General features: G+C 43.5%; 1 protein-coding gene across 2 annotated transcripts in view; it reads left to right on the plus strand.

The window, feature by feature from the left end:
* Positions 1 to 23,162, plus strand: part of LOC141105859 (alpha-2-macroglobulin-like protein 1) — a 236,430-nt gene that overhangs the window by 12,670 nt on the left and 200,598 nt on the right. Inside the window, exons 4-5 of one of the 2 annotated variants that reach the window (XM_073596004.1) lie at positions 13,582 to 13,634; positions 20,676 to 20,696. The exons of the other annotated variant lie outside the window; for it this stretch is intronic. Of the exons in view, the coding sequence (XP_073452105.1) occupies positions 13,582 to 13,634; positions 20,676 to 20,696 (74 nt within the window). The remainder of the gene's footprint in view (positions 1 to 13,581; positions 13,635 to 20,675; positions 20,697 to 23,162) is intronic. 2 annotated transcript variants of the gene reach the window in all.

The raw sequence follows: 23,162 nt of genomic DNA on the forward strand, positions 1-23,162 counted from the left end.
AAAGGACGTACAGGTACGTCCTTGCCTGCCCGCGGGTGGGGGGTCCGATCGGACCCCCCCCCCGGTGCCAGCGGCGGTCGGATCGAGGTCAGGGTCGATCGAAGGTGAGGGGGAGGCCACTCATTCGTGGCTCCCCCCTCGCGATCGCTCCTGGCCAATGATGTGCTTCCTCGGCTTCTGTGAATGTAAACAGAAGCGGAGGAAGTGATGTCATCTCTCCTCGAGCCGGTCTTTTCGTCCGGCGCCGAGGAGAGAAGACATCCAAGTAAGTGCACCAACACTACACATACAGTAGAACACGCAGGCACACTTGTCACCCCCCTGTCACCCCCCAGTCACCCCCCGATCACCCCCCTGTACCCCCACACATACTGACACCAATAGCAGGTTTTTTTTTTTTTCTGATTATTGCATTGGTGTCAGTTTGTGTCAGTTATAAGTGTTAGGGCAGTTAGGTTAGCCCCCTTTAGGTCTAGGGTACCCCCCTTAGGTCCAGGGTACCCCCCTAACCCCCCCTAATAAAGTTTTAACCCCGTGATCACCCCCAGTCGCCAGTGTCACTAAGCGATAGTTTTTCTGATCGCTGTATTAGTGACACAGGTGACGCTAGTTAGGGAGGTAAGTATATAGGTTCGCTGTCAGTGTTTTATAGCGACAGGGACCCCCATATACTACCTTCTAAAGGTTTTAACCCCTTGATTGCCCCCTAGTTAACCCTTTCACCAGTGATCACCATATAATTGTTACGGGTGACGCTGGTTAGTTGGTTTGTTTTTTGTAGTTTATTATAGTTTATTACAGTTTATTATAGTTTTAGGGCACCCGCCGTTTATTACCTTATAAAGGTTTAACCCCCTAATTGCCCGGCGGTGATATAAGTTAAGTTTTTAGGGTCAGATAAGGTCTGCGTTGCCCCAGGCAGCGTCAGGTTAGCGCCAGTACCGCTAACACCCACGCACGCAGCATACACCTCCCTTAGTGCTATAGTATCTGAGCGGATCGATATCTGATCCGATCAGATCTATACTCCCCAGCAGTTTAGGGTCCCCCAAAAAAACGCAGTGTTAGCGGGATCAGCCCAGATACCTGCTAGCACCTGCGTTTTGCTCCTCGGCCCAGCCCAGCCCACCCAAGTGCAGTATCGATCGATAACTGTCACAAAACACTAAGCACACATAACTGCAGCGTTCGCAGAGTCAGGCCTGATCCCTGCGATCGCTAACAGTTTTTTGGTAGCGTTTTGAATCAGTCGCTGACAGTCAGGAGCTTTTTTGCCTGTGAGTCTCACTAGTGTACCCCTAAATTTAGAGGCCAAAATGGCAAATCGAAGGTACACTAGTGAAGAGGCCTACACGTTTCTGAGTATGACAGATAGTGAAGAGGAAGTCACTCATCTGTCAAGTTCAGGCTCAGAATACGATCCTGTAGAGGACAGCGGCTCCATGACAGATAGCTCTGACGACGGAGTTGTGGTCCCTGCTAGGGTAAGGCGTACCAGACCCCGAACTTCTTCTTCTGTCCTTGAAGTGCAAGAACCGCAGGTCCCTCGTATGGAGCAGAGCAGTACTAGTGCTGCTACTCCTTCTGGTGAACTGGCAAGCACCAGCGGCCTAGTACACCCTGGTCGTACATCCAGCACTGCAGTATCACGTGGTGACGTGGCGAGTCCCATAAGTGCAGTTCAAGCTGGTGAGGTGGCAAGCACTAGTAGGGTCCCGCTGCCACCAAGAAGACAAAGACAGGCCCGTCGTGCCCATAGTGCCCTTCCTGCTGCATTGGCCAATCCGAATTGGGTACCCACCACTTCTGCAGCACCCGTATTGCCCCCATTCACTGGCCAACCCGGAATTCAGGTGGAAACAGTTGATTTTACGCCACTGGATTTTTATTCACTGTTTTTCACCGAAGATCTCTATAGATCTATTGTGGACCAAAGCAATTTGTACGCTGGTCAACACATCGCCACTATTCCCCAGTCCTCCCTTGCCAGAGATTGGAGACCAATTACGGTCTCCGAATTTAAGGTCTTTCTGGGCCTTTCCCTCAACATGGGCATAACCAAAAAGAGTGAGTTGCGGTCATATTGGTCCACTGACCCAATTCACCATATGCCCGTGTTCTCTGCCTCCATGACCAGGGCACGATACGAGCAGATTTTGCGGTTCATGCACTTCAACGACAATGAACTCTGTCGTCCTCGTGGAGACCCTGAATACGATCGGCTCTACAAAATTCGGCCCCTCGTAAACCACTTCAACCAACGTTTTGCAGACTTGTTTACTCCCCATCAAGTTGTCTGCGTTGATGAGTCCCTGATTAAATTTTCTGGCCGCTTGTCATTCAAACAGTACCTTCCCAGCAAGCGTGCCAGATACGGGGTCAAGATGTATAAGCTCTGTGACAGGGCCACAGGCTATACATGTAGATTTATGGTTTACGAGGGCAAAGATAGTCACGTAGAGCCGACAAACTGCCCTGACTACATAGGAAGCGCTGGCAAGATAGTGTGGGACTTGGTGTCACCCTTATTCGGAAAGGGGTACCACTTGTACGTGGACAATTATTACACGAGCGTGCCACTTTTTAGTCACCTTTTTGATCATCAAATTGGAGCATGTGGCACCGTGCGACCTAATCGCCGGGGCTTTCCTCAGCGGCTTGTAGATTCCCGTCTTAGGCTGGGGGAGAGAGCCTGCTTGCAGTGTAATAATTTGCTCGCTATGAAGTGGAGGGACAATAAGAATGTTTTCGTTCTTACCTCCCTTCATGCAGACACGACGACCCAAATTACTACGGCGACTGGTGTTGTGGAGAAACCCCTCTGTGTCCACGAATATAACCAAAATATGGGAGGGGTGGACCTCAACGACCAGTTGTTGGCGCCGTACCTAATTGCCCGTAAGGCCAGACGCTGGTACAAAAAAGTGTCTGTATACTTATTTCAATTGGCTTTGCTGAACGCTCATGTGCTATACAGAGCTTCAGGACGGACTGGATCCTTCCTTAAATTCCAGGAAGAGATCGTCAGAGCCCTTCTGTTTCCAGACGGTGCTCCACCTTACCTTCCCCAACCAAATGCAGTAGGCCGGCTGCATGAGAGGCATTTTCCTTATGCCATCCCGAGTACCCCTACCCAACAAGCCCCCCAAAGAAAATGTCGTGTCTGCAGAAAGCGCGGATTTAGGCGTGACACCCGGTATTATTGTCCCTCCTGTCCTGGCAATCCTGGTCTTTGCATTGGTGAATGTTTTGAACGCTACCATACACTAGTTGAGTTTTAGCGTAGGGTACAGCACTGCACAGACTAGGACACACTTTCACAGGGTCTCCCAAGATGCCATCGCATTTTGAGAGACCCAAACCTGGAACCGTTACAGTTTTAAAAGTTACAGTTATAAAAAAAAAATGTAAAAAAAAAAAAAAAAAGTAAAAAAAAAATAAAATACACAAAAAAATATAAAATAAAAAAAACAAAAATAGTTGTCGTTTTTATTGTTCTCTCTCTCTCTATTTTCTCTCTATTGTTCTTCTCTTTTTTACTGTATTCTATTCTGCAATGTTTTATTGTTGTTTTATCATGTTTGCTTTTCATATGTAATTTTTTTATAGTTTAATGTGTTTTAACCATTTTTTTGTTTTCAGGTACGCCATTCAGCTGCAGCGCGGATTTATTTATCTTGACAGCAACAGCGTTTGCTCCCACGATACATAAAGCCGTGACTCCAGCGCTGTCGGAGGTGATTTCACCACCACAGTTACATACTTCAGCATATATGCCGAAGCGTGGGGGCAGCAGTGGGTGGAGGAGCGATTTGCTCCTGCCTTTTGTGGGAGGATGCCCCCATGCTTCGGCATATATATATTTTAGGTAGGCACAGGTTGCGTTAAATGTTTTATTTTTTACTATGTTTTTTTTTTTTTTATATTTGCTTTGCAGGTATGGTAAGTTTTACTGTTATACTGTAATGTTACTTTGTTTTTTGTTAACCATCATTTGCTTAGCAGGTACGCCATTCAGTTGCAGCGCGGATTTATTTATCTTGACAGCAACAGCGTTTGCTCTCACGATACATAAAGCCGTGACTCCAGCGCTGTCGGAGGTGATTTCACCACCACAGTTACATACTTCAGCATATATGCCGAAGCGTGGGGGCAGCAGTGGGTGGAGGAGCGATTTGCTCCTGCCTTTTGCGGGAGGATGCCCCCATGCTTCGGCATATATAAAACGGTGCATGTATGCCCATCATTAGAAGTGGGTGGATGAAGGGAGGTATTCTAATGGTGGGCATACCCACCGATCAAGATCTTTTTTTCGTTCAGCCCACAGGCTGCATGAAAAAAAAGTTTACAATGTATGCCCAACAAGGACCAGCAATGTACTGGTATGTTGCTGGACTTTGAGTGGTTATACCAGAATGATGCCTGCAGGTTTAGGTATCATCTTGGTATCATTCTTTTCAGCCAGCGGTCGGCTTTCATGTAAAAGCAATCCTAGCGGCTAATTAGCCTCTAGACTGCTTTTACAAGCAGTGGGAGGGAATGCCCCCCCCCCCACCGTCTTCCATGTTTTTCTCTGGCTCTCCTGTCCCAACAGGGAACCTGAGAATGCAGCCGGTGATTCAGCCAGCTGACCATAGAGCTGATCAGAGACCAGAATGGCTCCAAACATCTCTATGGCCTAAGAAACCGGAAGCTACGAGCATTTCATGACTTAGATTTCGCCGGATGTAAACAGCGCCATTGGGAAATTGGGAAAGCATTTTATCACACCGATCTTGGTGTGGTCAGATGCTTTGAGGGCAGAGGAGAGATCTAGGGTCTAATAGACCCCAATTTTTTCAAAAAAGAGTACCTGTCACTACCTATTGCTATCATAGGGGATATTTACATTCCCTGTGATAACAATAAAAATGATTAAAAAAAAAAAAAAATGAAAGGAACAGTTTAAAAATAAGATAAAAAAGCAAAAAAATAATAAGGAAAAAAAAAAAAAAAAAAAAAGCACCCCTGTCCCCCCCTGCTCTTGCACAAAGGCGAACGCAAGCGTCGGTCTGGCGTCAAATGTAAACAGCAATTGCACCATGCATGTGAGGTATCACCGCGAAGGTCAGATCGAGGGCAGTAATTTTAGCAGTAGACCTCCTCTGTAAATCTAAAGTGGTAACCTGTAAAGGCTTTTAAAGACTTTTAAAAATGTATTTAGTTTGTCGCCACTGCACGTTTGTGCGCAATTTTAAAGCATGTCATGTTTGGTATCCATGTACTCGGCCTAAGATCATCTTTTTTATTTCATCAAACATTTGGGCAATATAGTGTGTTTTAGTGCATTAAAATGTTAAAAAGTGTGTTTTTTCCCCAAAAAATGCGTTTGAAAAATCGCTGCGCAAATACTGTGTGAAAAAAAAAATGAAACACCCACCATTTTAATCTGTAGGGCATTTGCTTTAAAAAAATATATAATGTTTGGGGGTTCAAAGTAATTTTCTTGCAAAAAAAAATAATTTTTTCATGTAAACAAAAAGTGTCAGAAAGGGCTTTGTCTTCAATTGGTTAGAAGAGTGGGTGATGTGTGACATAAGCTTCTAAATGTTGTGCATAAAATGCCAGGACAGTTCAAAACCCCCCCAAATGACCCCATTTTGGAAAGTAGACACCCCAAGCTATTTGCTGAGAGGCATGTCGAGTCCATGGAATATTTTATATTGTGACACAAGTTGCGGGAAAAAGACAATTTTTTTTTTTTTTTTGCACAAAGTTGTCACTAAATGATATATTGCTCAAACATGCCATGGGAATATGTGAAATTACACCCCAAAATACATTCTGTTGCTTCTCCTGAATACGGGGATACCCCATGTGTGAGACTTTTTGGGAGCCTAGCCGCGTACGGGACCCCGAAAACCAAGCACCGCCTTCAGGCTTTCTAAGGGCGTAAATTTTTGATTTCACTCTTCACTGCCTATCACAGTTTCGGAGGCCATGGAATGCCCAGATGGCATAAACCCCCCCCAAATGACCCCATTTTGGAAAATAGACACCCAAAGCTATTTGCTGAGAGGTATAGTGAGTATTTTGCAGACCTCACTTTTTGTCACAAACTTTTGAAAATTGAAAAAAGAAAAAAAAAATACGTTTTTCTTGTCTTTCTTCATTTTCAAAAACAAATGAGAGCTGCAAAATACTCGCCATGCCTCTCAGCAAATAGCTTGGGGTGTCTACTTTCCAAAATGGGGTCATTTTGGGGGGTTTTGTGCTATCTTGGCATTTTATGGCCTTCGAAACTGTGATGGGTAGTGAGGAGTGAAATCAAAAATTAACGCCCTTAGAAATCCTGAAGGCGGTGATTGGATTTCGGGGCCCCGTATGAAGCTAGGCTCCCAAAAAGTGCCACTCATGTGGTATCCCCATACTCAGGAGAAGCAGCAGAATGTATTTTGGGGTGTAATTCCACATATGCCCATGGCCTGTGTGAGCAATATATCATTTAGTGACAACTTTGTGCAAAAAAAAAAAAAAAATTGTCACTTTCCCGCAACTTGTGTCAAAATATAAAATATTCCATGGACTCAACATGCCTCTCAGCAAATAGCTTGGGGTGTCTACTTTCCAAAATGGGGTCATTTGGGGGGTGTTTGTGCCATCTTGGCATTTTATGGCTTTCAAAACTGTGATAGGTAGTGAGGAGTGAAATCAAAAATGTATGCCCTTAGAAATCCTGAAGGCGGTGCTTGGTTTTCGGGGCCCCGTACGCGGCTAGGCTCCCAAAAAGTCCCACACATGTGGTATCCCCGTACTCAGGAGAAGCAGCAGAATGTATTTTGGGGTGTAATTCCACATATGCCCATGGCATGTTTGAGCAATATATCATTTAGTGACAACTTTGTGCCAAAAAAAAAAAAAAAAATTGTCACTTTCCCGCAACTTGTGTCAAAATATAAAATATTCCATGGACTCAACATGCCTCTCAGCAAATAGCTTGGGGTGTCTATTTTCCAAAATGGGGTCATTTGGGGGGGTTTTGTGCCATCTTGGCATTTTATGGCCTTCAAAACTGTGATAGGTAGTGAGGAGTGAAATCAAAAATGTATGCCCTTAGAAATCCTGAAGGCGGTGCTTGGTTTTCGGGGCCCCGTACGCGGCTAGGCTCCCAAAAAGTCCCACACATGTGGTATCCCCTTACTCAGGAGAAGCAGCAGAATGTATTTTGGGGTGTAATTCCACATATGCCCATGGCATGTTTGAGCAATATATCATTTAGTGACAACTTTGTGCAAAAAAAAAAAAAAATTGTCACTTTCCCGCAACTTGTGTCAAAAAATAAAATATTCCATGGACTCAACATGCCTCTCAGCAAATAGCTTGGGGTGTCTACTTTCCAAAATGGGGTCATTTGGGGGGGTTTTGTGCCATCTTGGCATTTTATGGCCTTCAAAACTGTGATAGGTAGTGAGGAGTGAAATCAAAAATTTATGCCCTTAGAAATCCTGAAGGCGGTGCTTGGTTTTCGGGGCCCCGTACGCGGCTAGGCTCCCAAAAAGTCCCACACATGTGGTATCCCCATACTCAGGAGAAGCAGCTAAATGTATTTTGGGGTGCAATTCCATATATGCCCATGGCCTGTGTGAGCAATATATCATTTAGTGACAACTTTGTGCAAAAAAAAAAAAATTTGTCACATTCCCGCAACTTGTGTCAAAAAATAAACTATTCCATGGACTCAACATGCCTCTCAGCAAATAGCTTGGGGTGTCTACTTTCCAAAATGGGGTCATTTGGGGGGGTTTTGTGCCATCTTGGCATTTTATGGCCTTCAAAACTGTGATAGGTAGTGAGGAGTGAAATCAAAAATTTATGCCCTTTGAAATCCTGAAGGCGGTGCTTGGTTTTCGGGGCCCCGTACGCGGCTAGGCTCCCAAAAAGTCCCACACATGTGGTATCCCCATACTCAGGAGAAGCAGCTGAATGTATTTTGGGGTGCAATTCCACATATGCCCATGGCTTGTGTGAGCAATATATCATTTAGTGACAACTTTTTGTAATTTTTTTTTTTTTTATTTATTTTTTTTTTTGTTGTCATTATTCAATCACTTGGGACAAAAAAAATAAATATTCAATGAGTTCAACATGCCTCTCAGCAATTTCCTTGGGGTGTCTACTTTCCAAAATGGGGTCATTTGGGGGGGGGGGGTTTGTACTGCCCTGCCATTTTAGCACCTCATGAAATGACATAGGCAGTCATAAACTAAAAGCTGTGTAAATTCCAGAAAATGTACCCTAGTTTGTAGACGCTATAACTTTTGCGCAAACCAATAAATATACGCTTATTGACATTTTTTTTACCAAAGACATGTGGCCGAATACATTTTGGCCTAAATGTATGACTAAAATTGAGTTTATTGGATTTTTTTAATAACAAAAAGTAGAAAATATAATTTTTTTTCAAAATTTTTGGTCTTTTTCCGTTTATAGCGCAAAAAATAAAAACAGCAGAGGTGATCAAATACCATCAAAAGAAAGCTCTATTTGTGGGAAGAAAAGGACGCAAATTTCGTTTGGTTACAACATTGCATGACCGCGCAATTAGCAGTTAAAGCGACGCAGTGCCAAATTGTAAAAAGTGCTCTGGTCAGGAAGGGGGTAAATCCTTCCGGGGCTGAAGTGGTTAAAGTTGGTAACTAGGACAGCAAGTGGGACTTTAAAGTATAACTAAAGGCAAAACTTTTTTTTCTTTTTAGAGCAGAATGGAGATGGATTAGAACACCTGCTTTTATTGCTATCTGTGTCCTTGTTATGGATATCCACTCTATAACTCAGATGATTTGTTTAGCATTATCACTGAAAGTAAAAGAAAATCCCAAACTTTGGGTTGTCCCCAGAACAGTAATAGAGGGAAAATCTGCCAATGAGGACACCAGTTCTGTTGCCCTGAGGGCCCAATGGATCACCTTTATTTGCAGGGATTTCCTCAGACATCCTGTTTTGGCCATAGAACAGGAAATGAAGGTAAATCTCCCCAATGGAATACAGATGGCAAAAAAAAAACTGACAAGGATTATTATCCTCCAATACTCTATCCAAAACGAAAAAAAAACTTTTGCCTATAGTTGTACTATAGTTATACTTTAAGCTCATACTTCTGACCTTTATCATGTATTAACCACTTGCCGACCGGGCCATAGCCGAAAGATGGCTACAGCATGGTCGACTTATTCTGGGAGGGCGTCCATGGATGGATGTTGCTCTCGCGTGCCCCCCCTGGAAATATCCGTGACCGCCAGGTCCGGAAGACCCGGCGCATCACGGATCATGGTAAATGTCCTGCTGGTAGCGGCTGTTTGCCACATGATCGCTCCGTCAAATGATGGAGCGATCACTTGTAAACAAACCAGCATCATGTCATGACGCCGGTGCCTCCCTCCCCTCTCTGTACCGATTTGTACAGTGGGAGGGGAGAGGGGGAGAGATCATTTGTAGCAGCGCTGTGGACTGGATCTGTAGTGCCCACAGCGCTGCTCAGTGCCAATACTCTGCAGTACTCTGCCAATACTCTGCAATACTCTTCCAATACTCTGCCAATACTCAGTCAATACTCGCAAATACTCTGCAATAAATTTTAACAGAAACAAAGATTTTTTTATTTTTTTACAGAATTTTCAGTCTTTTTTGAGTTATAGCGCAAAAAATAAAAAACCCAGCGGTGATTAAATACCACTAAAACAAAGCTCTATTTGTGTGAAAAAAAGGACAAAAATATCATATGGGTACAGTGTTGCATGACTGAGTAATTGTCATTCAACGTGTGAGCTTTGACCGAAAGCTGAAAATTGGTTTGGTGCCCAGTGGTCAAGTGGGGGGTTTAAGTGCCCAGTGGTCAAGTGGTTAACATATAAATGAATGGGTGTGTAAAAGTGTAGCACTAATATACCAAAACAAATATAACAAAATAGAAGAATACCCTCCTATGTAAAAGGGGGTTTACATAAAGTGCATAAAGGAATACCTTGGTTAGAATTAGTGACTTATACCAAAATAAACCATGCTACGTAAACAACATGATAGGTGAAAAAATAAAAAGTAGAAAAACGAATGGGATCAGTGAATATTAACCAGGTGCACGAATAAACTCATACCACAGCAAATATTACATATGAAAACCAAAGTTGCCACATATATTAGAATAAAAAAGTCCAAAAGTGGTAAACATGTGATCACACGGCGTAGATATTCCAAAGGACTGTATTCTCAAATGAACCACCACCAGTAAAAAAGAGGAGGCTTACCAGATGTCGATGACCTGGAGAGGCTTACGCTACCCCAGGTCATATAGGCTTGTAAGTCAAATGACTTGATGGATACACCGGACTAGGCTGGCACAGCAGATCTTGAATCAAAACGCCGACTTAACACAGACGTTAGGGGTCATCAGATTTGAGGATAACATTCCAGTAAGGTAAAAACTCGGTGTTCAAAGGCCATGAAGAGATAAATGAAAAATTCCCATAGCGTGATACCATTTGGATAAGTTTTATTTAAAAGAAAGGTAATAAACTCACATGTTAGAAGATCATCAATTAGGCTTGATAAATACAGGAACAAAAAGCAGTATATGTATGTGGGTCCACCCGACGCGCGTTTCAACTAAAAAGCCATCTTCTGGGGTGCGGATCCCACAGACACCACCGCTTATAAATCATTAATGACCCCACACAAACAATGCATAATACCAGAAGTAAACATTAATTGCATCACTTCCGGTTGTTAATCGGAAGTATAGAACAAAAATATCTAATAAAAACAAATAAAGTGTATATATGCGTAGAAAAGAGTAATAAAATGTGCCACGCAAAAAATTCTTAGTGTAAACAGAGTCTGTAAGGCAAATAATTGTGAGCGGGTCCAAGCCTCGTTATGAGGCTGATTCGAAACGTCACCGTATCTATTTTCCATAGCATAATAACCAGGAGATAGAGCCAAGCCTCGCTTTGGGTTGGAACACACAGCGCGGCCATTCGCCACATCATGACGTCACGAACGTTACGGCGCAAGGTCTCTGGACTAAACCGGACCTCGATGTGGGCGCCGGCACATGACTAGATTACCCAAAGTCAGATGACACGGCCGCCAGAGACGCAGCCGTATTACCGACATCGGCGCCCAAATCTAGATACCGACCAAGAAAACGAAAGGCCACTAGATGGCGTTAAAGAGAATTATATGTAAATGAATGAGATTTTATAATGCATTGTTTAATACGGGGCCATCAATTGCAAACAAAATATTTTATATTTTATTTTGAAAATTACATAAATTGCATGCAAAGAAATGAAATATTATATGTAAAAATATCCCAATTTCCATGGAAAAAAATTTAGAAATATATTTTATCATTAGAAGGAACATGCAATCCAATAAAAAATTTAGATATATCCTATATTGATAGAAATGGAGAAATTTAAAAATGGAAAAAATAAAAAAATAAAAAATATTGAAAGTATTAAAATAGCCATGTGCTGGCAAATTTGTGAAATACATTAATGTTAATAAACGGATATAATTAATAGAAAAGTCTTTCCTTTAGGATTGATTAATAAATGAGTTAATGTCCCACTCCACATTCATTCCTTGTGGATAGTGGGTCTGTAACTCGTATATCCAGAAAGGTTCGAGTCTGGAATCTCCTCTTTTATTTGCTCCTCCCCTCCATGGGGCAATATATCGATCTATAATCAAAAATTGAGTACCAGTAGGGTCACAGTCATGATACTGTCTAAAGTGTGGAGGTACTGTATGCTTGGTACTTCCAGACTTAATCAAATTAATATGCTCAGTTACCCTGACCGTGAAAGACCTAGTTGTTCGGCCAACATATTGTTTACCACATGTACATGTCAACAGATATACATTTACAGTTGCACACGTACAAAAATGTTTTATTTGGTACACCCGATTAGTCACGGTTGACCGGAATTCATTACTTGCCTTTCTACCACATGTGTTATATCGGCAAACCGTACATTTCTTACACGGATGAAATCCAGTTAGATTATGAAAGAAAGACGGTCTGCTTGGAGGGTTGATAATAGTGGGTGCTAACTTACTTTTAAGAGAAGGCACACCTCTGTAAATCACTTTGGGTTTTTCAGGTAGAAAAGAGGCCAGAATCTTATCATTCCTCAGGATGCCCCAATGTTGTTCAAAAATATTTTTAATTTGCTTGTGTTGGGTCGAAAATGTAGTAAGAGAAGACCATTTAAAATGATCGTCTTTGTCACATTGTGGCTTATCCTCCAATGGGGAACGATCAACACCGAGAGCATTTGTTAGTTTCAACTTCTGCTTGACTGTATCCCTTCTCAAGAAATCTCTCTTTCAAAACAGTAGCTTGTGTACTGAAAGTGTCGATATCCGTGCAGTTCCTGCGCAAACGCAGGAACCGGCTTTTTGGGATCGATCTCGGCCATGATTTATGGTGGCAGCTGTCAATGGGTATATACACATTTCTGTCGGTTGGTTTAAAGTATGTACTAAATATAAATTGTTGGTCAGACCTTTCAATAACAAGATCCAAGAAATGTATCTTGGACTTACTGGATTCATAGGTAAGGACTATGCCTCTATCGTTAGTGTTAAGCACCGAGAAAAAATTTGTCAAGTCTTCCGGGGTACCTCCCCATAGGAGGAGGATGTTGTCTATGTACTGGGCCCACAATAAAAGCTGTGGGTTACCCATGGCATAGACGATATCCTCCTCCCACTTGGTCATAAATAAATTGGCCAGGCTAGGAGCAAATTTGGCTCCCATAGCCACCCCCTTTTGCTGTAAATAAAAACGGCCATCAAACCAAAAATAATTATGTTGAGTAGCAAACTCTAACAATTCAATAATAAAGTCTACTTGTAGAGTGGCAAGAGAAGCATCTCTTTTCAGATATTCATGGACAGCTTCTATCACTCTCTGATGTGGAATACAAGTATATAAAGATGCTACATCAGCTGTAGCCATAATTGTGTCCCCTTGAAAGGATACATTAGATAATAGTTTCATTACATCTTTAGTGTCTTTAAGGTAAGTTGGCATATTCCGCACAGGGGGCTGAAGAAAAAAATCAATATATTTCCCTACTCTTGAGGTAATAGAATCTATCCCGCTGATTATGGGACGTCCAGGGGGGTGGAGGGGGTCCTTGTGGACTTTTGGCAAATAATAAATAACGGGAATTAGTGGAGCTAAAGGAACTAGGAACGACTTTTCTTTTTTGTTTAAAATCAGAGACTCAAAACCTTTGGAGATGAGACTATTTAATTCTTTTTTATACTTAGACGTTGGGTTATTGGGTAATCCTTTGTACGTATCATGATCACTCAAAATGTGATACATTTCATTCATATAATCCGTTTTATCCAACAACACTATGCCTCCACCTTTATCGGCAGGGCGGATGACCAGGTTCTTGTTATCACACAAGGACCTGAGACCTGCTTGGGGCAAAGAGTTGTGGGGATATTAATGAAAACACAGTTCCATTTTTACTAATGCTTTGACAATCATCCATAAATGTCCCTATCTGCAATGTCTTTCAGTGAAAATCCGAATATTGACCTTTAACAGTGACCTTCTGGCTGTCAATGACACTGTAAGTGAAACTTTATCATGTAGATATCTGCAAGTACGCAAGGGAAAGTTATTGATTTTTAATATGATCGCTTTAATAAGAACCTGCCTCACTGATTTATGAAAACTGAAGCTAGGGATAAGCAAATCTGTCTTATTTACTGAAAGACAAACCTACGCTTTCATTTTTGGGTAGGTACCCTCTGGTGCTTTAACTCACTTTTAGTACCACTTCAATTACACATGCTCCCCCTGTAAAGTCAATAATAGCCAATAATATTCAGTGTTAATTGGCCCAAACTGTTCTGGCACTGTAGAAGAACCTGCAGCCTTGTATCATCAGGCAGGATACTAGTGTAGAACCTTTTGTCATATAAGGTAATATATTATTAATGGTCGGTAACATGATGGGGTTGATTTACAAAAACTGGAGAGTGCAAAATCTGGTGCATATGTGCATGGGAGCCAATCAGCTTCTAACTTCAGCTTGTTTATTTAAGCTTTGACAAATAAAAAAAAAAACTGGAAGCTGGTTTTTATGCAGAGCTGCACCAGATTTTGCACTCTCCAGTTTTAGTAAATCAACAGCAATGTGTGGATGGCTGTGCTTCACTCCTGGCAGTCCTGATGTCTTGAGAAACTACCTATGTTGGGTATGCAAAAATACAGCTCTGAGCCAAGATGGTAAGAGCAGGGTTTCCATTAGAAATCAATAGCCCCCACAGAGCTGTCCTAGAAGGCTTCCCCCCTCCCCCCAGGTCACCCAAAAAAGAAAAACGAGTGCTTAACAAGCCAGGGGGAATAGACTGTGTGGCAACAGTATGTAAAGCAGAATGCAAGGGTCAGTGGTATGTAACACAGAGTTTAGCTGTATGTAACATAGAGTTCAAAGCTTAGTAGTATGCAACACAATGTGCATGGGTCATTTGTAAGTAAAGCAGAGTTCAGGGGCAGGAGTAGGTAACTCAGAGTTTAGACATCATGAGTATGTAAATGCAGAGTGCAGGGTAGGGGTCAGTAGTATGTAATGCAGAGTTCAGAGAACAGGAATAAGTTTTGCAGAGTGAAGGGATCAGGAGTAAATAACACAGATGTCAGGGGTCAGTAGTATGTAAAGCAGAGTGCAGGAATCAGGAGTACGCAACACAGTGTAAAGAGCTTAGGGAGATTATTATTGCTGGCTGGGGAGGAGATTATTGTTAATACACTGTAAAACGTAGCACTGCATCCTAGACTCTCAATTCCTACTTGTCTTTCTGACTGTGAAATCCCTTCTCTTCTATATCAACCCTCTGGGACAGACAGCAGGAGCCGCAACTTTAATTTAAGGCCGGGTTCACACTGGTACGACACGACAGTCGTACCACTTTTGATCCGACTTTGCCCTGCGACTTGAAGTCCAACATGAGTCCGACTTCAATGAACAGGGATCCGGCTTTGATCCCTGACAATACCAGGCACTGTCTGGTAATAATCTTTAGGGAGAACTCCACGCCAAATTAAAAAAAAAAAAACGTTATGGGTTCCTCCTCCAGGAGCATACCAGGCCCTTCAATCTTGTAAGCATTTTAAGGGGAACCCCCTACACCAAACAAATGGCATGGGAGTCCCCCCAAAATCCATACCAGACCCTTATCTGAGCACACAGCCCGGCAGGTCAGGGGGTGGGGACGAGCAAGTGCCCCCCCTCCTGAACCGTACCAAGCCGCATGCCCTCAACATGGGGGTGGATGCATTGGGGCAGGGGGGCCTGGGACCCCCACCCCAAAGCACCTTGTCCCCATGTTGATTAGGACAAGGGTCTCTTCTCGACAACCCTGGCCGTTGGTTGTTGGGGTCTGCGGGTGGGGGGCTTATCGGAATCTGGAAGCCCCTTTAACAAGGGGGCCCCCAGCTCCAGGCCCCCCCATCCTATGTGAATGAGCATGGGGTACATTGTACCCCTACCCATTCACCTGAAAAAAGTGTCAAAAATAAAACACAGCACACAGGGTGTTTAAAGTAATTTATTAAGGCAGCTCCGGCGTCTCTTCCAACTTCTTCTCCCCTCTCTGGGTCTTCTCCGCTGATGTCTTCTAGCCCTCTCTGGTTCTTCTCCCCTCTCCGGGTCTTCTCCGCTCTCTCTCCAGTTCTCCCTCTGTCCGCTGTCTTCTGCCTCTGCTGGGTCTTCTCCGCTATCTTCTCGCTCTTTTCCTGGGTCATCTCCACTGTCTTCTCCCTCTGTTCTTCTTCCGATGTTAACTCGATGCTCTCTCCTGCTCTAATGCGCAGTGTGCCACTACTTATATTGGCATGGGGCGAGGTCACAGTATGACGTCTTCCGGAGGCCCCACCCCTTATGACCTCACCACCCAGGCATGGTGGGTGGTGATGTCATAAGGGGGCGGGTCTCTGGTAATGGTACACCGCGCACCCGGCATTAGAGCGGGAGAGAGCGTTGAGTCAAAATCAGAAGAAGAACAAAGGGAGAAGACAGCAGAGAAGACCCAGCAAAAGAGCAAGAAGATAGCGGAGAAGACCCAGCAGAGGCAGAAGAAAGTGGACAGAGGGAGAAGAACCAGAGAGCGCTAGAAGACATCAGAGGAGAACGGAGAAGACCCGGAGAGGGAAGAACAAATTGGAAGCGACGCCGGAGCTGCCTTTAATAAATTACTTTAAAAATCTGTGTACTGTGTTTTTTATTTTTGAGACTTTTTTCAGGTGAATGGGTAGGGGTACAATGTACCCCATACTCATTCACATAGGGTGTGGAGTCGGGATCTGGGGGCCCCCTTGTTATCGGGAAGAGGCCCTTGTCCTCATTAACATGGGGACAAGGTGCTTTGGGGTGGGGGGGGTGCAAGGCCCCCCTGCACTGAAGCACCCACCCCCTCATGTTGAGGGCATACGACCTGGTACGGCTCGCTCGTCCCTACCCCATTTCCTGACCTGCCGGGCTGTGTGCTCGGATAAGGGTTTGGTATGGATTTTGGAGGGACTCTCATGCCTGTTTTTCAGTATAGGGTGTTTCCCATAAAATCCATACCAGACGAATGCCTGGTATGCTCTTTGAGGGGGAACCCATGCCGTTTTTTTTTTTTTTTTCATTTGCCGTAGAGTTCCCCTTCAAGATCATCAGAGCACAAGTCGCGTGCCAAAGTCGGATCAGTTAAGACGGCGATCCGAGTTTGATCCGACTTCAGTGATATTCAATGGCCTGAAGTAGGATCAAAGTCGGACCAAAATAGTGCAGGGAGCATTTTCAAAGTCGGACTGACTTGTGTCGGACCAATTAAGACTGCTCCCATAGGGAAACATTGATTTTCACACGTCATGCGACATGAGCTCACAATGTCGAAGCGTTTGTCGTACAAGTGTGAACCCAGGCTTAATGTCAGAGGCTGTGGCTCTGTGTATTATTCTGCACCTGAAGATGATTTAAAAAGTCCTCTCTCTGCCCCTGGGCCCTGTGGCTGAATGAATGTGACTTTGATTAAACTTCCTGACCCCCCTGCTAAACGAATGGAGACCAGGCACATTACAAGAAGGCTGTCTCCACCCCACTATCAGTGAGGGTAGGGGTATATGGCAAGTTTACATAAAGGGTTATCTATAAAAAGTAATTAGACCATTCATTTAAGTTTATTTGAGAAGTGTAACATTTGTTCCCCTTTGTTGGAGCTTTTATAAATCACCAACACGTATTATTTTTCAGTTGGTATTTATCTTATTTTGATGTTAAGTTTTATAAACTGTTTTTATATGCCTTTTTCATTACTTACGTTGTAAATAAAGCTTTATACTTTACAAATAAACTTTTTACACGCATCACATTTAGTATAGCTTCCCAAGCCTCGCCTGCCTGCTGATCCAGAGGGCCCTGCCTGCACTATATTACTTTTTGACAGAGATGATGTGTTTTTGTTTTTTTTTCAAAACAAAAATGTTGCTTGCATCTCTGACACTGAAAATGTCACATGCATGCACAGACTTCTTACTTTGAACTGCCAGCCAATAACAAAGTTTGTCAGTTATATGGTGACCACCGCCAGCAAAACAGTTGGGCTTGTAAAGAAACAAAAAACCGAAAAAAAGTGAGCAGTCCTGAGCGCATAGGGGTGGGGAAAATAACAAACAGATGTGTGGCAGATCTGGAGGTGAGGACAATACAGAACACATTTACAAGAAAGGGAAAAAAGAAAGGGGGAAGGGAAAATACTTTTTAGCCAGCTGCTTGGCTAGAGAAAGAGCCACTATAAAGCTAGGTTCACATGTATGCGGTTTTGCAGTGCATTTTGCGTTTTAGAACACGTGATTTTAATGTGTTTTTGCATGCAGTTTTCATGCATTTTTTTTCTCTTTAACAAACTGTGAATTAGTTGGTTGTAGGAGTGGGTCGGGAAGCCGGCCACCTCGTCCTTAACCGATAAGTCTTCAGCTGTCAGTGGGGTTCCCCGCTGACAGCTGAATGTAAAAACAAGAATTGTTGGCAATAAAAGAATCAACATGAGAACAGAGCCCCCCCCCCCCCCGCCCCGCCCCCAAAGTACCTCCCCATGTTGAGGACATGTGGCCTGGTATGGTTTAGGAGGGGGGGTGCCCACTTGTCCCTCCCTTTCCTGACCTGCAGGGCTGTATGCTTGGATAAGGGTCTGGTATCAATTTTTGGGTGGGCCCCATGGCATCTTTTTAAAATTGTGGCGTGACGTTCTCCTGGAAATCTATACCAGACCTGGAGGTCTTGATATGGATTGGGGGACCCCACTCTGTTTTTTCACAATTTTTCTTTTTTACTGCCAGCAACTCTTTTTTTACATTTAGTGGGGGGACACCGCTGAAAGCTGATGACACATCAGTTGTTGAGGATGCAGCGCCCGCACCTAAACAACCGGCTATTTTGTTATGCAGAAAAAACACCCCACAAAATGCATGTTAAAACGCATGAAAAATGGAACACTTACATTTTTGGTGCAGGTCCATGAAAGTATATTACACGCAAAACGCAATCCTCTGCGGGAAAAAAAGTCCCTGACCCTTTCCACAAAGGCACTGGCTGAAAAATGCATAGTTGTGAACGTGTACCATAGGAAACCATGTTAAATGGACTGTAGTGCATTTCTGCAAACTAAGCTAGCCTAAAGACACTGTGCTGCAGCTGCTTTGTGTGCCTATACAAGACTCTTGAAGTTCCGCTTTAATAGACTTTGATGCAGGCCACACTAAACTTTGGGAAATGTAGTGTAGGAAGAGTATCTTGCATAAGAGTAGATGATGGAATGCAAATCCCAGATATAGACTCTTAACGGGATGGGAAACGGACAATTTTTCTCCTGGACTTTAGAGAGAGAACTTCCTCTTGCTGTGAGGGGATCAGAATGTGTACATTGCTATCACTGATCACATACTAACCTGCTACAAGCTTGCAGCCTGAGACAGAAACTGGAGTGCTGTTAATCTGTGTGCTGAGGACTGGAGCTGACATCTGAACAGGACTGAAGCTGCTGTATAACTGTGACTGGTGAGAGGGAAATGCTGCCATTGATCTATCACTGCTGGCAGAGAATAAGCACATAGGCACTTTATATTTAACTAGCAGATTTCACCTGGGACTGTACTCATGTGCACTACGGTAAAGAGTGGGCCCCAACCCTAGCCAGCTGAAGAATTCTGGCAAAGGACTGTCTCCTCAGATAGCTGCTCTACACAGACTTCACGTGTTGCCCATAGTAAGGAGTACATCTACATTAAGGTCTTGGTCTTAGCAGTATAGTATACTGGTCGCAGACAAGTTATTACAGCGCTGATTACCACTGCCGTTGATGTTGTCAATGCCATTGTTTAATGCAGATTTGCAGATTACCAGGTATAGATTAATCTAACTGTAGAGATCCTTATTCTAAATTACTACAATATAGAAACACACCTCTAGAGAATTGTGTTTGCCTTTATGTGGATGTAAACCCTCTCCTATACCCAGTGAAGTAAACAGGCCCAGATGATACACAGGGATGAAACAAATCTCCCTACATAAGTTTTATTTGTATACCTGCCGTCTTCAGCTTTCTACACTCCTTAGAAAGTGATTATCGTGTTAAAAAATTTTCTTCCTGTTCCAGCACTGGGTGTGTGGAGTCTTGGCACATACTGTGTACCATTGTAGGAATGGCACCCCCCCCTCCACATAGGCAGAGGAACGAAGAAACATGCAGAGCTGTGCTGTGAATAGACAAGCTCTCTGCTAATCTATTTACCCCACAGATTTCAGGCTGGTTTTATCGCCTGTGTCTGAGAGCTTGTCAGAAGTTATCCTGCTGATAACAGAGGAGCGGAGCAGCCGAAAGACACAGGACTTATTGCTTTGGAGAGAGATAAGTAAGCACTGCAGATATGTGTGCCTAGGTTGGGGTTTACATCCACTTTAAGTCGGCCATAGATGGTTCAAGTCTAAGCTGGCTCACCAGGGCCTGGCTGAGATTTGATCCATCCATGGGCAGGCTGGTTGTACCCAAGTCTCTTCCGTGGTTGCTTTACCTGTGCTTGCAGAAAAGAAAAGTGAATTATCTCTGGCTTGCATTACACCCTACTTATTCCGAAATGTACAGATTGCCATCTACTTTTCATTACAATAGAACACATTTCTTTTTTCCTATTCGGCAGGTGTTTGCTTCCCGATATAGTGTGCGCAAGATATGTATGCTTGTTATAGGGATGCAATATCCTTTTTGCTTAACCTGGTATGTCAGAGGGGCTGAGGTCATTTACTAAGTTGAGGCAAAGAACAGAGAACTCAGTTTACCAAGCCTCCCCTGCAGGAGTAGCGCTACTTGAAACTTAGAGAAATGTTGCAAAAACAAACCTAATCACAAAAAAAAGAATCAATGAACTAGGATGTCTGTGCATGCAAGTGATGCAAATGAACATAAAGTATATGTTTAAAAAAAAAAAAAAGGATTGGACTGTCATTTTATATTCATAGCATCTAGACAATAAAACAATTATGCATAAAGTTGAAATGTTAGTATAAAGTTTCTGTTTTGTTTTGAACCCTAAACTGTGTAATAATCTTCCCTTTGTGTTTCTGTAGTGCCCCCTAGTGGAGATACAGGTTAGTAACAAAACCCCTGTCTTCCGCATGTTCCTATCTTTTAGGCCTTGTGTAAAAGTGTGCTATTTGCTTTTCAAATGTATTTGTAAAGTATCTTGGAAGAATTTGCAATGCAATGTTTGAATTTTGGATTTTTTGGAGTAATGTTCGCTTGCATTTGCTATAGTTGCCAGGCTGTACATCTTGATGAATGCGGCCTGTTTTGTTTGGCAGGTTCTTAACTGCTGTCTTAGTTTACAATTTAGAGTTGAGCTTGGGCATTCTCTGAATATCTAGTTCAACTCCTCTTTAGCCAAACTCTACATTGACTTTTTTTTTTTTACACCAATGAGCTGCGGGCTAGGTCATTCCCACCTTGCAGCTCACATAAACAAAAAGGCATGATGGGTGGCAGCAATGATCTGGCCCACAGCTCATTGGAATAAAAGAAAAAAGAGCACAAATTTGGAGTTTGGCTAGAAATGAGTTTGAGGACACCCAAAACCATTTACAAGCCAATGTAAATGCTAATAAAGGAAATAAAAACAAATTGACTGCCCAGCGTACATTAAAGGGGTTGTAAAGGTTCGTGTTTTTTCACCATAACCGTTTGCCGACCAGCCGCCACAGTTGTACTGCGGCAGAATGGCACGGGCAGTCGAATCAACGTTATGTTACGTCACTCCCTCTGGTGGCCACTAGGGGTGCAGCTCGCCCCCGGAGCCGATGGGAGTGCCCGGCGGTCTCGATCGCTCGTAACACGGCGAGAACCGGGATCTCTGAGGGGAGAAGTGACAGATCGTCTTTTCATACAGAGTATGAACAGCGATCTATCTTTTCCCCTACACAGTCCCCTCCCTCCTTCAGTTAGAAACACAAACAGGGAACACAATTAACCCCTTGATCGCCCCCTAGTGTTAACCCCTTCACTGCCAGTGACATTTTTACAGTAATCAATGCATTTTTATAGCACTGATCGCTGTATTATTGCCAATGGTCCCAAAAATGTGTCAAAATTGTTCGATGTGTCCGCCATAATGTCGCAGTCATGTATGATATGTTTGTTATTTAAAAAAAAAATCACCCTTACAATCACTTTAACTCCAATGTTGCTCATACATGCATTATTTAAACCCAACCTTTTTTAGATGTAGTCATCTGTTTGAACACACACATATTCAAATCTGAATGACACAGATATTTACCCTCCAAATTGAACTTCGCCTGTATGACCTGCAAAGGCACTTAAAGTGATTCTGAAGTCTTGTATTTTTTTGGTTTAAAGGGGTTGTAAAGCTTCATGTTTTTTCACCTTAATGCATCCTATCATCGGGGGGGGGGGGGCGGGGCTGAGGGGGGGCGTCGGGGGGCGGGGCCGAGTGATACAGTTAGCGGCCATAGCCGCCGAGTGTATCACAGGGGAGCGCGCCCGCAAGCTAAACCCCTTGGGAGAGCGCTTCCCAGAGGGGGGTTAGCTCTTGCGGGGAGGAGCCGAGACAGCAGCCGAGGGACCCCAGAAGATGAGGATCGGGGGCCACTCTGTGCAAAACGAACTGCACAGATGAGGTAAGTATGATATGTTTGTTATTTAAAAAAAAAAAAAATTAAACCTTTACAACCTCTTTAAAATCACAAACATGTTCTACTTACCTGCTCTGTGTAGTGGTTTTGCACAGAGCAGCCCAGATCCTCCTCTTTTTGGGTCCCTCTTCGGCGTCCTGGCCCCTCCCTCCTGTCGAATGCCCCTAGAGCAAGCAGCTTGCTATGGGAGAACCCAAGCTGAGCCGCAGCTCTGTGTGTCCATTCAGACACAGAGCCATGGCCCGGCCCCACCCCTTTTCTCTCCTCATTGGCTCACTGACTTTAAATGACAGCAGCGGGAGCCAATGGCGCATCACTGCTGTCTCAGCCAATGAGGAGGAAGAGTCCCAGACAGCCAAGTCTCTTGTGCAACATTGCTGAATCGAGATGGGGCTCTGGTAAGTATTAGGGGAGCTGAGGGGGGCTGCTGCACACAGAAGGCCTTTTATCTTAATGCATAGAATGCATTAAGATAAAAAAACTTTCCGCTTTTACAACAACTTTAAAGCAGAACTCCAAAAAGCACAATTCAGTAACACACCGGTACAGCGAATAGCTATTTGCCTTTATCTACTTTTTTTTTTGGATAATGTTGGCAATCATTATTTAAAATGCACTTTTGTTCCCACTGTGACTGCACTCACCCCCGCCCCCCCCCACCCCCCTCATCCCACCAATCCACTTCCTTAAAGGCACAGTCTACCATGTTTCATGTTACACCCATGCAAAGAAAATAATACCAAAAACTTTTTTAGCGTACTCAAATTACTTGTGACTGTAAAAAGGTAAATAGGAGAATGTAAACAAAGTTCAAGTCCATCAGAAGAACCAGTTCATGTCCATGACCAGTGTAGACCAAATGTCCCCTACATTCAGTCACTGTAATACTCCAACCCCATATCTTCC

Source organism: Aquarana catesbeiana, linkage group LG08, assembly GCF_042186555.1.
Source record: "Aquarana catesbeiana isolate 2022-GZ linkage group LG08, ASM4218655v1, whole genome shotgun sequence".
Taxonomy (NCBI): domain Eukaryota; kingdom Metazoa; phylum Chordata; class Amphibia; order Anura; family Ranidae; genus Aquarana; species Aquarana catesbeiana.